Source organism: Equus przewalskii, chromosome 22, assembly GCF_037783145.1.
Source record: "Equus przewalskii isolate Varuska chromosome 22, EquPr2, whole genome shotgun sequence".
Taxonomy (NCBI): Eukaryota; Metazoa; Chordata; class Mammalia; order Perissodactyla; family Equidae; genus Equus; species Equus przewalskii.
Window position 1 is genome coordinate 33178883 of NC_091852.1, and position 14986 is coordinate 33193868.

At 38.4% G+C, this 14986-nt stretch overlaps 1 protein-coding gene across 1 annotated transcript in view; it reads right to left on the bottom strand.

Annotated features, from left to right (window-relative positions):
* Window positions 1-14986, bottom strand: part of FREM1 (FRAS1 related extracellular matrix 1) — a 145799-nt gene that overhangs the window by 66883 nt on the left and 63930 nt on the right. Inside the window, 5 exon segments of the mRNA XM_070590749.1 lie at window positions 1759-1955; window positions 3048-3233; window positions 4310-4504; window positions 8705-8957; window positions 12751-12844. Of these exon segments, the coding sequence (XP_070446850.1) occupies window positions 1759-1955; window positions 3048-3233; window positions 4310-4504; window positions 8705-8957; window positions 12751-12844 (925 nt within the window).

Below are 14986 nucleotides of genomic sequence, written 5' to 3' on the forward strand. Positions count from 1 at the left end.
AGCTTTATGTCAGCTGTGTTAATAACACGTGGGGCTCCATATTTGTTTCTCTTCAACAGCTTCTCTAAGGAACGCACAGATAAAAAGCATGATTACTTCCAGAGACGAGCAAGGGACAATTTCCCAGAGGCCTAATTATTTCAGAAACTCCAACCCTAGACAGAGACAAGGCAACAGAGGTAGGTATAGAAGGAATCATTTGTAGATGTTTTTTCTCTCTCATAATTACTGAACTGCTCTCCAGAGAAACCCAGGTGCCAACAGAAGAGGAAAAGCAGAGCTGGCTTTTAATCTCGTCTTGAGGTGGCTCCCATATATCATGAAGATTCCGTAGAAAATTCAAATGAAATGAAGACTTTTGCATTTAGAGTTTGGTGATTTTTAGTGTAAAATAAGGCAAGATGATGGTTTCAACATAGATAATATTTGCTTTGGTCAATGTCAGCAAAAAGACAGCACACAACAAAAATGATAGAAATGGCGCCTAGTTATTAAGGCTCCACCATGTGCCTACCCATCTTGATCACCACAGTACCGTGAAGGAAGGTTTGATACACATTTTGCCGATGAGGAAACAAAAGCGTAAAGAGAAATAACTTACCTGGGACCCTACAGCTAGTAAACAGCAACACCCACATCCCTCTTCCTCCAAAGTCTGTGTTCATCCATTTAATGAATAATCCATTAAATAATCATATATAAAAAATAGAATTGTTTAAAAAGAATTATATACTGATAGGAAAAGATTTCCAATATGCATAATTAAGGTTTTTAAAAAAATAAAGTAGAGAGTAGTGGATATAATATGATCTCTGATTTGTAAGTAAAAAGATACAGAGAAATCACATAAACACATACACCTCATTGGCATGTGCTCAAATTATTTTTGTGGAATTAATTGCTAAAAACTCAATTAATGGGGAGGGACTATGGATGGGGATGTTGAACAGAAAGAATTTCATATTTCACTGTGTGTTTTGCTCAACATTCTGACCTGTTTAACCACATACATTTATTATTTTTTTAAAGATAGGTATTATCTGAGAGGTGATATTATGAGCCACTTTAACTATATACCTGAATTTTTAAATAAAACTAAGAAATGTTACTATAGGAAAAGATTTTTAAAACTGCATAAAAAGAATAGTCCCAACTGTATTTTTTTCATTTCATGTATGTTTATAAATAGCTATATAAAAAAGATGCTTGTAATTTGTGAATTAAGAGTCCTTGCCATCATAGCATTGGTTGAGAAGGCATGCTCTTGGATCAGATGGCCTGGGTACAAATCTCCTATGAGCCACTCCCTCTGCACCATTTAGTTCTAATCTCTGTGATCTTGGGCCACTAAGTTAACCTCTTTATGCCTGATTTTTTCAGTTACTAAACAGCAATAATAATACCATCACCCTAAAAGCCCATTGTGAGGATTCAATATGAATACATGTGAAGGGTTTGGAATAGTACCTACAACCTAATGAGTACTCATCCTATTTATATACGCAACTACAGTTGCATCCACGTGTTTGCTATATGTTGGCAATTATTACTATCATTACAATCATCATCACTAGATTAATATTTTTCAAGTGATTGCATTACATGACATAGGTTACTGCCCTCCCCACTCCTCGTTAACTTAATGTGTTAAGTGCACCTGGGCCAGTGCTAGGTGAACTGGACTAAGTGCAAATGGAGTAGGCAAAAATAAACATCAAAAAATGACGAGAGACATGAAAATTTTGATATCTTTCTTACAGTAAAATTCTGCACTACAAAGTCAGGAGCTTCATCATTTGTGGGGTTGATTATGACATAAAATGTTGTCTCCAAAGACCGTTGCTTCCCGTCTGTGACGTACACCATGAACTGGTCGGCAGTCGGTTCCATCCTCAGATGCCTGGACTGCACATAGTTAATGTGCAAAGCCTTCATGTCTTTCCACTGAAATGAAGCTAGAACACACCAAGACACAGCAGGCAAATAAGAAAAACATTTTTTTTTTTCAAGCTACTTGTCCTTAATCCTTAACCCCATAGCCTATTTCTCAGTAAAGCAAATAAGACATCATGGCAGTTGACCTAAGAATCAGCTATTGCGGGCTGCTATAATGACTGTCAACCATCAGCATAAAAACAGATATCCATAAATCCTAAGGAAGGATTAAAATTTGCATGGAGAACAGAAGGGCAATAACTGCTAACCAGGATATGTAGGGACTTCATGACCATTCTTCGTATACTTGGAATGAACGTCAGTGAGACCTTCTTTTGATTAAAACCACTTCTGGATGAGCAGTTCTTGTCATGCTTGAATAAGACAGAGACCATCTCTTTCATATAATGGCAAAACAAGAGTCAATCAATCATCTGCCTACTTGACACATATGTCAAGCAACTGATTGAATTGGGTGGAATTAACTGATCTGCTGTTTAGGTATTTGGACATTGCCTTAAATAAAGCAAAAGAGAAAGATGCTGTGTTGTGCATTTAGTCACAGGATAAATTGTGTAACCTTTAATACAACTAATCTTTCCTCCCCCCGCCCAGGTTTAGGGAGATAGAATTGACATATAGCATTGTGTAAGTTTAAAGTGTACAATGTGGTGATTTGATACATGCATATATTGTGAAATATTTACCACAATAAGGTGAGTTAACACATCCTTCGCATAATTACCATTTTGTTATTATGGCGAGAAAATTAAAGCTCTACTCTCAAAGCAGTTTTCAAGTAGACAGTATAATATAGTCACCATGCCGTACATTAGATCCCCAGAAATTATTCATTTTCATAATTATTATTTTCATAGGGGAAATTTTCATTTATTTTGGAGTAAACTCATACACATGGGGAATCCCAAAATAAAAAACTTCAAGTGAAACACCATAGTATTCAAAAGTATCAGCAATAATAATAGCAGTTCCTTAAGTGTCTATGGTGTTTTGAACATTTTTGCAGTCCTTACCCAGTTATGAAGCAGGATCTGGCCAACCAGATCCAGAAGCACAGGCGAGTTATCGCTGCGCTTCAAACAGTGACTTACCTATACTTATGCCCATATTGCTTTTTTCAAAACCTGCAGAAGGGAGCGTGTTTTCAAGGTAGCCAAACTGGGGAGGAGAAACCAAAACAAATTCCAAGTCATCTGCTGCAGTGTCAGGGTCAGTGGCCGACAAATGGTTAACGGTTAGGGCTGCTGAGAACCCCTCATCTACAACAAACATGGTACCTGCGTACAAATAATAACACAATTATGATGTAGTGTGAAATCCTCTAATCAGAACAGTGAGGACAAAGGGAGTGATTGAAATTCCACTTCAGAGAAGCCTCCCATATGCAAATATCCTTCCCTGGGAGATGTTCATTTCCTTTGCCATAACTCTCCTTACAGTGAAAATATTCAGGGGTACTGGGTGGAATTTAATTTGACTTATGGAATTACATTTTTTTCTTACACAAGCAAGTCAGACAATAATGGAAAGACGGCAGAAATGCTAAATGCTCCAGTACAGCCCTTTAGGCATCCGCAAGGAACTATGATTTCCCTTGTGTCTCTATAGATGTGACAAATGAAAATAAGAATTGCCAAATGGTTTTAATGATAAGCCACTAAATGTGGTTTATGTACTCTTCAAGATCAGTTGCTACCTCTGTTTGTCAGAGTGTTAATTGCCTGCAAGCTTTTATGAAGTACTCATAACGAGTATTTTTTTCATGCCTTGGTGCTTAATTATTCTGTAGGGATAATGCTTCCTTTCCAGAACATTGCTTGGGAGATAGTTTGCAAATTATAATAACATTCATACATATGCTTGCATTTTTTTTCTGAGAGACAGGACATATACATAATGCCTATGAAGAGATGACTTTCTAAACAGCAAATAAGGTTAAACGCATATAAATGGTCTCTCTGGTATCCTCATTCTGTTCTAATAGAAATCATTATGGATAAAGTAAATTACTCTCTCTCCAGCAGGCAAGTGATATTTTCCTATGTGAAATAAAACCAGAAAATTTGAGGATTCCAACATTGTCCTCATCCCAACACGTAAACAAATACACACTCACGTACACACTTGCATTCTATCTCCAGACGGAATTACCTAAATTTTTCAACAAGTAAATTCTGCTCTGTAACCTTTTATGGATTTAGAATTTTCCACAAATTTGTGTTGAAGAAATTATTGGAGGCAATTCTGTGTGGTGATTTTCTATTTTGACTATAAGTAAAGTTCATTATTTCACTGAACCGCGAAAATGACAGCAGATGAGATAATAGGGCTTTAACAGAAAAAGCATTGTCACCTATTGCAACTGAAGGTGGTTGGTTGTCCACTGGATGCACTGTGATGTTGAGATCATACACTGGAAAGGAGTCATGAACAGGAACAGATGGCTGAGGTCCATTGTAGCAACAGCCATTCACAAAAGGGCCAGCTCCTCCATCCGAAACCACCAATGTAATGGTGTCAAAACAAGGCACCAGGCCAATCTCACCACCTGGAAGACACAGCTATCGCTGAAACACAACTTATTAAAAATATAGAATACCAAGATGAAACCTACTCACACCTCTTCTACAAGCATAGAATGGCAAGGAAAGGAACTTATGTGCCTAAAATGTAAAACTCAATTTTATCACTATGAAATTAAATAGACTCATGAAAATAATGGAAAAACTGCTTGCCCATCTGTTGCCTCTGGTGAAATCCCTGCCAGCCATCTATCACCATATGGAGGGGCAAAATGGGGCTAACAAGGGTGTGACAGTTCACAAACGAACAAGGGAAAGACACGAAACTAGATAGTGACGGTTTCCTTTTTCCTTCATAATTGTTTAGTGTTAGGACCAATCTCAGGGAGAACAGAAGTCACCCTTGTCCCTTTGGTAATTGTCTGCCCAGTTGCATTAACCACCTTAAACGAACAACCATCAACCACATAGCAGTTGTGAGAGACACAAGAAGCTGGATAGGTGAAATACAAAGATAATCCCCATTTTTGTCCTTTGTTTCAGTGTTTTTCTCATTATATAATAGCCAAAGTGTTAAAAAAAAAAACAGCAATGGCACCTGGAAAAGAAGTGGCATTTTATTTTCTTGTTACTCTTTAACGCTTACACCTATGGGTTTCAAAATGGCTCCAACTTAGGCAGTGAGAGGAAGAAGATTAGATGGTTTATCAGTGAACAGGACAATCTGTTCCTGGGTTACCAATTAACAGCACAGAGCTAGGAGTGCTCGCTATCTGGGGACAGAAAAGTCCTGTAGATGTGATTTTGGTAATTCTCATGCATCACTTTGAAAGTCCCAAGAGGGAAGCAATTATGTTTGAAGTTTTGATGAGACTAGGAGACAAAAGATCAGGGGCTTCATCTCTTTCACAAGACATGCCGGTCAAATCTACAGAGTATTGTGCTTGGCATCATTCTCTTTATTTAAAAAAGACAAGGAAAAGCTAGAGATGATATTATTAAGCAACCAAATGATTAAAGGGTGAGAAAACTGGGTTATTTGGAAAAACTAGAGTTGAAGTTGAAAGAATTAGAATTAAACAATCAGCCTTCAACTTTAGGAAAAGTAAAAAAGAAAGAAGCCCTCTCATCTATTCATATATATAAAAAACAAATTGGCTTAAAGCATATTTATTCATCATTCACTTGATACATATATATTTAATGCCTAACCAGGTGACAATTAGTGTTCTTCATGCTCTAGCAGAGAAAAAGGAAGACATTTTGAAAATGTCAAAAATGTTTCAAAAGAATATCAAAAAGCAAAGGACCTACTACGTGTCAGGTGCTGACCTAGTCTAATGGTAGAGAAAGAAATGCAATATGGTTATAATATCACAGATACATGTATCTATCAAGCAGAACCATATAAAATTGCCACTATTAAGCCATTTCTTACCTATTAAATTGAAAATTCATATATCTCAGCCTGATTATGTAAAAGCTGCTGAGGGTGGAAGAGGGTGAGAATATTGGCTGACAATGGTATGGGGGCAGGGCACATATGCCAGAGAAAGTCAGAGAAGTCTTTCAAGATGCTTAGCTAGGCTTGTACTAAGCATTAAAGGATGAATAGTTTACCAGGTAGATAAGGCAGAGAATTGGGAGGTAGGAGAGAGGACCTATAGGGAGAGGGAATCCAAAAGAGAAATGAGAAAATCATTCTAGGAAGAAAGGACAGCTTAAAAGAAAAGAGGTAAACATAATACATTCAGTAACTATAATTTCAATATAATGGAAGTATAGGGTACATTTATAGAGTGAGCTAGAAAAGTAGGCTGAGCATTAAGTCACAAAAAAGGCTACAACATGGATGAAAGAATTCCTCACCTTGAAATGGAATATAGTCTAAGGACATGATCTATACTTAGAACTGTTAATCGTAGTGTTATTTAAAAGGAAAATTTTGAATGACTTCTTGTTTAATGTTGACAGAATAGCAAATTAGTAATGTACTTTATATCATAAAATATTCAATTATTAAAACATGTTTATGATAACTTTATAACATTTAATAAATATTATTATAAACATTTTTAGGTGATAACCTAAATGAAAAAAGTAATCTGCAAAGCCATGCATACAACATAACTGCCACTATGTTAAAAATTATGATTAGAAAATAGTAAATAAAATGCTGTAATACTGAAATGTTAATAGTGATTATCTTTGAGGGGTAAATAAGGTGATTTTTCAAAACTTCGTTATACTTTTCTATACTTTCCAAGTTTTCTTCAATGAGCATGTATTATTTTCATAATCATAAGAAACAAATAAAATAATGGTGAAAAAATTATTCTCGGGTGGCCTATAAAAATCAATGTATTTTGGAAGCCAAGAGCAGGACCACATAAGTCACTGAAACTTCAGATCCTACAGTTCTACTATGCTTCTTTATACCAGTCCTAGCACAGTGCTAAATAACCACCAATTGAGTAACTGAGCGAACATTACAAGAAAACATAACATTTAACTATCAAGCCATCCTTTGAATACAGTTTTTCTTCTAGTTTAGTAATATAACAAAAGCACATCTATCTGAAATAATTTGCCCCAAAGTACTACTAGGTCTTCCAGAAAAAAATTCGTTAACACACCCTTCCACGGCCATCACTCTAGAAGAGATTTATAAATCTGTATACATGTCGTCTTGCACCTGGAATAAGGCATTGGAAGAGAAGACAGATTCGTCTCACCCCTAATTCACCTATGCTGCACGAGCCTGCCAAAGATGTTAAAATTATGTAAAAAAACAACAATCATTGGTCTTTGGATCCCCTTTCTGCCACTCTATTTGAGATCCTTTGGAGAAATCAAAAAAAAAGCATGGAGTTGTGAACTATTGAGAGACATCAAACATGTGGACTACACTTCCCAGGACAAGGAAATAACCACTGAATGCTTTCCTAAGACTAAACGGAGATGAGAAGACAAGGAGATACCATTTAGAGAAAAAAGATGTCTGGCAGAGTGATTGAAATGCCCCACACTGATTAATTGGCCATGAAACAACTGGTACCCTAATATCTCATTGCTTCCAAAGTACATACGAAAAACATTATTTCAAAATGTCTTCTCCCATTTCCGAATTAATCCTTAGCTATCTCAATCTCCCTCCTTGAGTTCTTTCCCAGTGGGAATACACTGCTTGTATTCTTTCTCTATGTCTCTTGAAATAAGAAAGTGATTTAACTCTGATAGCTCTTATTTTCTGCACCACTCACCTGGCTTACATACCCAATCGTACTTCCCTCATGGGATTTACAGATTAGGGAGGCATATGGACGAGTAAACAGGAAATCATAATCAAGTGTGATAAAAAGTTAGTTAGGGGAAGCATATGGTATTATTATTGATGAAGTGTCCTCAACCCAGAATTCAGAAGATGTACCAGGGCGCTGATATGGGCATGTATCATACTGTCATCTCTGCATGTGAATGGGTTTTGTCTACTCATTTAAATCAAATGTCCTTCACAGCAGGATCTGGATTATACTCTTTTATGGTCCACAGTGCCTTGCAGATATCAGATGTTGCTTTAATATTTTCTTTATTTGAACATTTACGTGGGGAACAAATGCCACCTGGGTAACCATATAATGTGATGCCAGAAATGTAAGCATAATGCTAATATACAAACGTTCGCTGTATCTCCAATCTGTGTCCACCACTGTTGTGTGCTGTGGGAAAGGTACACAAAACATAAGACATCCTCTTTGCTTTTCAGGAACTAAAAAGCAGACCAGTTGCTTCTTAGGAGCTAGCTGGTGATCAGTAAACTTTTAAAATTAATAATATAATTATTTTAGAGAACTTACTACAGGCATTTCTGTTACGATTTATGAATCCAGAAGCTGTGATAGTCAAATAAAGTCCTCTTCAAATTGACCAAAAGTGATGAGGACAACCCAGGGTGCGTTGAAGGCCTATGTGGAAGCATCAAGAACTGAGCAGCAATACCATCTGCTCTTTCTCCACTCTTTGAAATTCATTGTTCTAGCGAGATCATACTTCTAAATAAGGTGATCATACTTGAAAACTGGGATACAGGCTGCTGCTGCTGCTTTTTAATGGAAGCAAACATTAAGATTGTTAGATTATCAGAACCCACAGCAAGGGGTGGAGTTAAGACTCTGTCATGTTGCTTGCATGCCCTTACTTGGACTGGCCACAAAACTATCACTTACCTGTGTGTTTGTAGGTCACAGCCCCTGAGATAACATCTCCCTGAGAGAACTGATCCACTGTGACTCCAGCTCTCCTCACCACCCCATGCTGAGGTCCTCGAGCGATCACAAACATCAGTTTCAAATCATCACTGTCTATGTCGGTAGCAAAAATGTATTCAGAGGTGATGATCACCTCATTGCCCTCTGAGCAATGCATCATGGGAGTGAGGTCCGCCTTTAGGATTGGTGGCTCATCATTTACAGGGAGTACCTAAGCAGGAAAAAAACACACGTTTCCAAGAAAAAGAAAGCAATGACAGATTGCCCAACTGGTAACCCATAGCTCATAGTCAGAATGACAAGCATTTTCAATCTTGCAAACATGTGAAACAATAGCCGTGGAATTTGGCCAAGGAGTCCATCATATCTTTTAACTTTCCCCATATGAACCATCTTGCAAGAAATGACCCACACGAGAGACATTGTAGTTAGGAATGGGAGAGTAGTACGGTTATGGTTTGGGACTCAAAGCTCTCGTTTGTTTCGAAACAGACAAAATATAAATATAATATAATGCCTTCTTCACCAAAGTCCCTATCCTCCTACATTAAATTCACACATATTCTAGAGGAAATCTGGTCGTTGTGGTCTGATGCATTTACATTTACCACATCGAAGTTATTTATATTTCAAATTAGTTGGTGATTACAAAGCTTTCCTCCACCCTCAACTTCCTCCCACCCAGGAAGTTTCTCTGGACTTACAATAAGCAGCAGCTGCATTTCAAACATTTTGAGTTAAATCTGAAACTCTATAACCATCAAATCAATGCCAGTTTTCAACTTGGTAAAACATTTTTTCTCACTGTCATGAAAATAAAGCTCCAAGAAAGGAAAGAAAAGCAACATGAAATCACACTGGCTCTCTGAATTTACAAGATGAGGTAGAAATTTGAAAAAATGTGTCTTCTAAATAGGAATAAAGGACATTCCCCCCCTGAGTTCACTGCCACAACCTGGGGTGTGTGCTGCACGTTTATTTATCAAGTCTGGCCTGTGAACACTCTCAACCCTAATTTCCTTCCTGCCACAAGTCAGCCGAAGTAATCTTTTTAAAATGTGGCTTTCATCAAGTCACTGCCTGCAGGAAACTTCAATGGCTTCCCAGGGCTTCTCCTAGGATGTCTTCGGCCGCATCTCATGTGATGGGGTATCTTTATGCTCCCTCTCTATTTTCACCCCAAGACACTGCGTTCCTCACATCCCAGGTCTTCGCACCATCTCTCTGCCCCCTGTCTCCTATGCTCCGCCCTCAGCTCTTTGCTTGGCTACCCCCTCCTTTAAGTTACATTTGGAATCCTCAGGGAAAACTTCTTGACACCTCAGGCTCATTTACGGACTTCTCTTGTTTACTCTCTTTTAGCATCTGTTAATTGTAGAACAGATCCATATTTTAATCAATTATTTCCGTGATAATCTGTTTCATGCCTGTCTTCATGCCTTGCCTGAAGCTCTAAAAGTACAAGGACATTGTCGTCTTGTTCATCATCATACCCCAAGCACCTAGCCCAGGACCTAGCAAAAAGAAGACATTTATTAAATATCTATGGCATAAATGAATGAATGAATGTAATTATGTATATATGCCCTGATTACTCTGCTATTTAAACAGGATAACAACTCTACAACAAATATGCTTGATATTATGTTGACACTTTCCTTTAATGAGTAAAAAGATGGAATGATGCAAACCTAGGCTTAATTATTTAATCAAAGGTAAATTAAAAAAACATATACAACATTCTATTTTCTACTGGCTTATTAGGAAGCAATATCTTTCTTCAAGTTCTCTGAGTGGATTCATTAAAGACTTTATTATTGTTCTTGATTCAGTCTGAGGAAGCTCACCATTGAGTTCATGATGACCATTTTGCAGCAGTTCACAAAAGAGCCTCAGCTTTCAAATGGATAATAAAATTCAAAGGCAACAGAATTAAAAACATTCCTCCTGGATTAGAAAAAGTCACACCTAGTTGTCCAAAATTCCCTGTACCTCTGATTGGCTTTCAAAAGTCATGCCCTTTTGTCTAAAAGGTAATAATAAACAGATTGTTTTCCTCAAATGTACTGCTTATTGTCATTAAGAAGCAGATGGTCATGGATGGAAGATAGGGTTGGGTATCTTTTGCCCTGAAATTTGCTCTTCAGGAAAAAAAGGAACTCAGAAAAGCTTTCTCTATACAGAAGCCCTCCCTTTTCCATGGCGGATATGTTCCAAGACCCCCAACGTGTGCCTGAAATGGCAGATAGTACCAAACGCCATATATGCTATGTTTTTTCCTATACACACATATGTGAGGTGTGACAGCAAAGCTAGCATGAATTTCTCTTTCCTGCTTCACAATTTCACAGATAGAAGCTTCATTCTTCCTCTAGATCTTAGCAACCTCAGCACACAATTTTTTTTCTTTCCTTATCAAGTTGAGAACTTTCACCTTTTCACTGAAAGGAAGCACTTTATGGCTTCTCTGGCATATCCAAACTGCCAGCATCACTACTCTTGTGCTTTGGGGCCATTATGAAGTAAAATAAGGGTTACTCGAATGCAAGCACTATGATACCACCACAGTTAATCTGAAAACCCAGACAGCCACTAAGTGGCAAACATGTGGGTAGTGTGTACAGTGTGGATACACTGGACAAAAGGATGATTCACATCCTGGGCGAGATGGCATGAGATTTTGTCACACTACTCTGTATGGCACACAATTTAAAACTTAAGAATTGTTTATTTCTGGAATTTTCCATTTAATATTTTTGGACCTCAGTTGACTGTGGGTAACTGAAACCCTCAAAAGCTAAACTGTGGGTAAGGGGGCGGGAGGGCCTACTGTATGTAAAAATCTGTCAATAAAGAAAATTTCCCTTTTTGAAGGTGAAGTACACTGCTCATCATCTAGACCTCAAAAGCCATCATGGGGATTAAGTGGGAAAATGGAAGGAAGGGGCTCTGTGTCATGACTGACACAGATAGGTACTCAGGAAATGCCAGCAAGTATAATACTTAAAATCACCGGGTAATTTACAACTATGGCAGTGGCGAGGAGGAAAGAATACTGGCCAGAGAGTACCAGAGGTACCCGAGAGTGGAGATGCCAGCCTAGGGCTACACAGTCAAATTAATGACTTTAGGCAAGTCATTGAAACTTCTTGGGCCTAAGCTTCCTTAGCTATGAAATGAGGATAATTCCTTCTCTGTCTAAAAACACGAGATGGCTGTGATCATTCTTAATTAATTACTAATTGCAAAATATCTTACAAACACATTACTATTACCACTAATAATAATTTCATATCACAAACGTTTGACAAAATTCAAACAGAAACAGAATTTGGAACTGTGAGACTAATTAGTGGCTCTTTCACGGGCATGTTAAGTCTTTCTGAAGACCCTCCTTTGTCACTAACTACAAATACCTGAAAAATTCTCTGAGCTGTGCCTGTGGACGTGGGTGGTTATTCAACAGAGAAACTCCAGGGTTCCCATCAGACCTTTGGCCATGCACTCAGCCTTTATGTGCAGATGCTTCTTCATTTGTCACAAGGCAAAAATAGTCATCTCAAACAGACCTCAGGCCGGGGGCATACGGTACAGGAATTCACAAGGGGGCACCACGCACATATGGACACGCTTCTTCCACACAACAGGGAGAACCCCAGTGATGCTAGCCCAACCGGCCCAGCTGCTAAATAAATATTTCTGAGTATTACAGCCCAAAAATGTTAGAAATAATTTATACATGGAACCAATTGCTTTTTAAGTTATTTACTCATCTGAGTTTGAGATCAGAGTAGTTCTTGAAATGGCTTAGAGAGAGAAAACAGCATACCCATTTCACCCATACAGCTTTGCCCTTTATTGCCTGTCCTGAGACATTCAAAGACATAAGCAGGCATCCTCATACTCTGGAGTCCTTGTGTTTCAAGTTCTACCAGCGACTCCAAGAGGCTTCCAAACCAGATGCTTTATTTCTATATGAACCAGGGAGGAAGCTCTCTACCCACCTCAACGTGGAGAACAAATTCTGCTGAATTCGTGCCATCTGTGACCTCCAAGTGTATGTCATCCTGAAGTACCTCAGATCCATCATGCTGATACCTGTGGGGATGATATTTGTCACTCGTCTCTCTAGGCCACTGTGAGAGTAGGTTGAGATGCCTGACACAAGAGCTCTTCCATGCCTTCGGCCATGTGTTCAATAAATACATAGATAATAAAACACAGCGTAATCATGAAGTGACGTATTTAACTACTTAGGTATCCCTGAAAGTAAAATTACTCCAACCTGGGAAAATGTGTTATATGCGTTCACAATTGTCTCCAAATCAAAAAGCAGTCCTTGAAGTTGCCACTGTGACAATGGAAAGCAGTAAGAATAGCTCTGCTACTCACAAAAAACCGTGGCCAGGGCCAGGGGGATACTGACACTGGGCAGTAGACAGGTAAAAGTGGGGCACTGTGTTGGGGCTGGCCCAGTGGTGCAGTGGTTAAGTTTGACCGCTCTGCTTCGGCAGCCAGGGGTTTGCCAGTTGGGATCCTGGGCACAGACCTACGCATCGTGTATCAAGCCATGCTGTGGCATGCGTCCCACATGTAAGGTAGAGGAAGATGAGCATGGATGTTAGCTCAGGACCAATCTTCCTTAGCAAAAAAGAGGAGGATTGGTAGTGGAGTTTAGCTCAGGGTCAACATTCCTCAAAAAAAAAACTACAAGTGGGGCACTGTGTGGATTTTGATGATTCTCCTTCCACCCCCACTTTCAAGGTTAATCTTTCTGCCTGTACTCTGGATCTACTCAGCTCTTCTCTAAAACTTTGATCTATAAATTATTTATTGCTTCTCTCCTGCCATTTTTCCATTTTCATTTACTAGTTCTCTTCCTCTCAACCTATAAAGATTCTTGAATCTCTCCCAGACTTAAAAAGAGTTTTTGCTTGGTCAAGTCTTAGCTCTATTTCCTTTAATTCTCAGGGAAGTTTCCTGAAGGAATTGTCTAATTCTAGAATTTCCATTGACTCTCCAGCCCACTGCAGTGATAAGTGGTGAGTTCTAAATAATCACTGAGTTGAATTGAGCCAAATGTTTAGCTTATCGATGATCTGTTCAAGACACTGAGGAATGGAAATAAATCCCAGGAATTGAAAGTAAAAGTTGCATTAAAAGTAGTATAGTATTTTGAACATGTATGTTATTTACATATGAAAAAAAAATCCAGTACTAAAAGGTATTTTACTTAGAACTAGTCTCATCCTTATGGCAGGGTACTCAGGTTGGGATTCCATTTCAATGGTGGAGAAAGTCCGCCTCCCACCCCTAGTATCCTTCCCACATGCTGCCTCCTAGGCTTTGTTTTGTCATGCCCCCTGATATTTTTTATCAAAAATAGATTGATATGTGATATTGTGTTAATACTACTTACCATGCTAGTACCTGTAGAAGGGCCAAGTGAGTCTAAGAGTACACATCCAAAGACATGGCTGTGGAGCCAAACAGAACTTCTTTCAAAACCTGACTCCCCCACATACTAGCTGAGTTTGCCCTCAGTTTCTTCAGCTATAATATGAGACTAGCACCATCTACCTTGTCAGGCTTGATTTCTGTGAAGATTAAATGAAAAAACATAATTGCAAGTCTCTAGCAGAATGCTTGAACTATACGTGCTAGCAAATATTGGTGCTTTTTCCTTTTCTATCCATCATTCACTACTTAGTAAGAATTATCTAAACAGAGCTCTTTCTAACATGTAGCTAAGAGCTGAGATCTTGCAGAGAAAAAAGGAAATTTTAATGAGGATAGGAGTAAGTAGTGAAAAGAGGTCAAGATACTGGAGACTGTAAATCAACAGTGTAACTAAACTGTTGGATTAAACTGATCTTCTGTGCACAAAGCTTACTTCCCAGACAGCTTCCTAGTCAAGTATGGACCTAAGCATTTGATGCCTAATACCTTCTACTATACTTTATCAAAAGGGCCCAAATTCCCATTTATAACTTAAACTTGTAAGTAAGAAATTAACCAATCTATCTGTCTACCTGACCACTGCTTTTGGGCAGCTTGCATGGTTTGTCAGAGAAGTTGTTTTACTAGATTTTGTAGAAAAGTTTCTTATGGAACCACATTAGGTGAAAGAAATGTAAGACCTTATGGAGAGGAAAACGATTGTGGGACCATGAGGCAGACTGTCGGAGAGCCAAGTAGAACTCCATCGCCACCTACCCCGCCTACTGTTTTGCTTGCAAA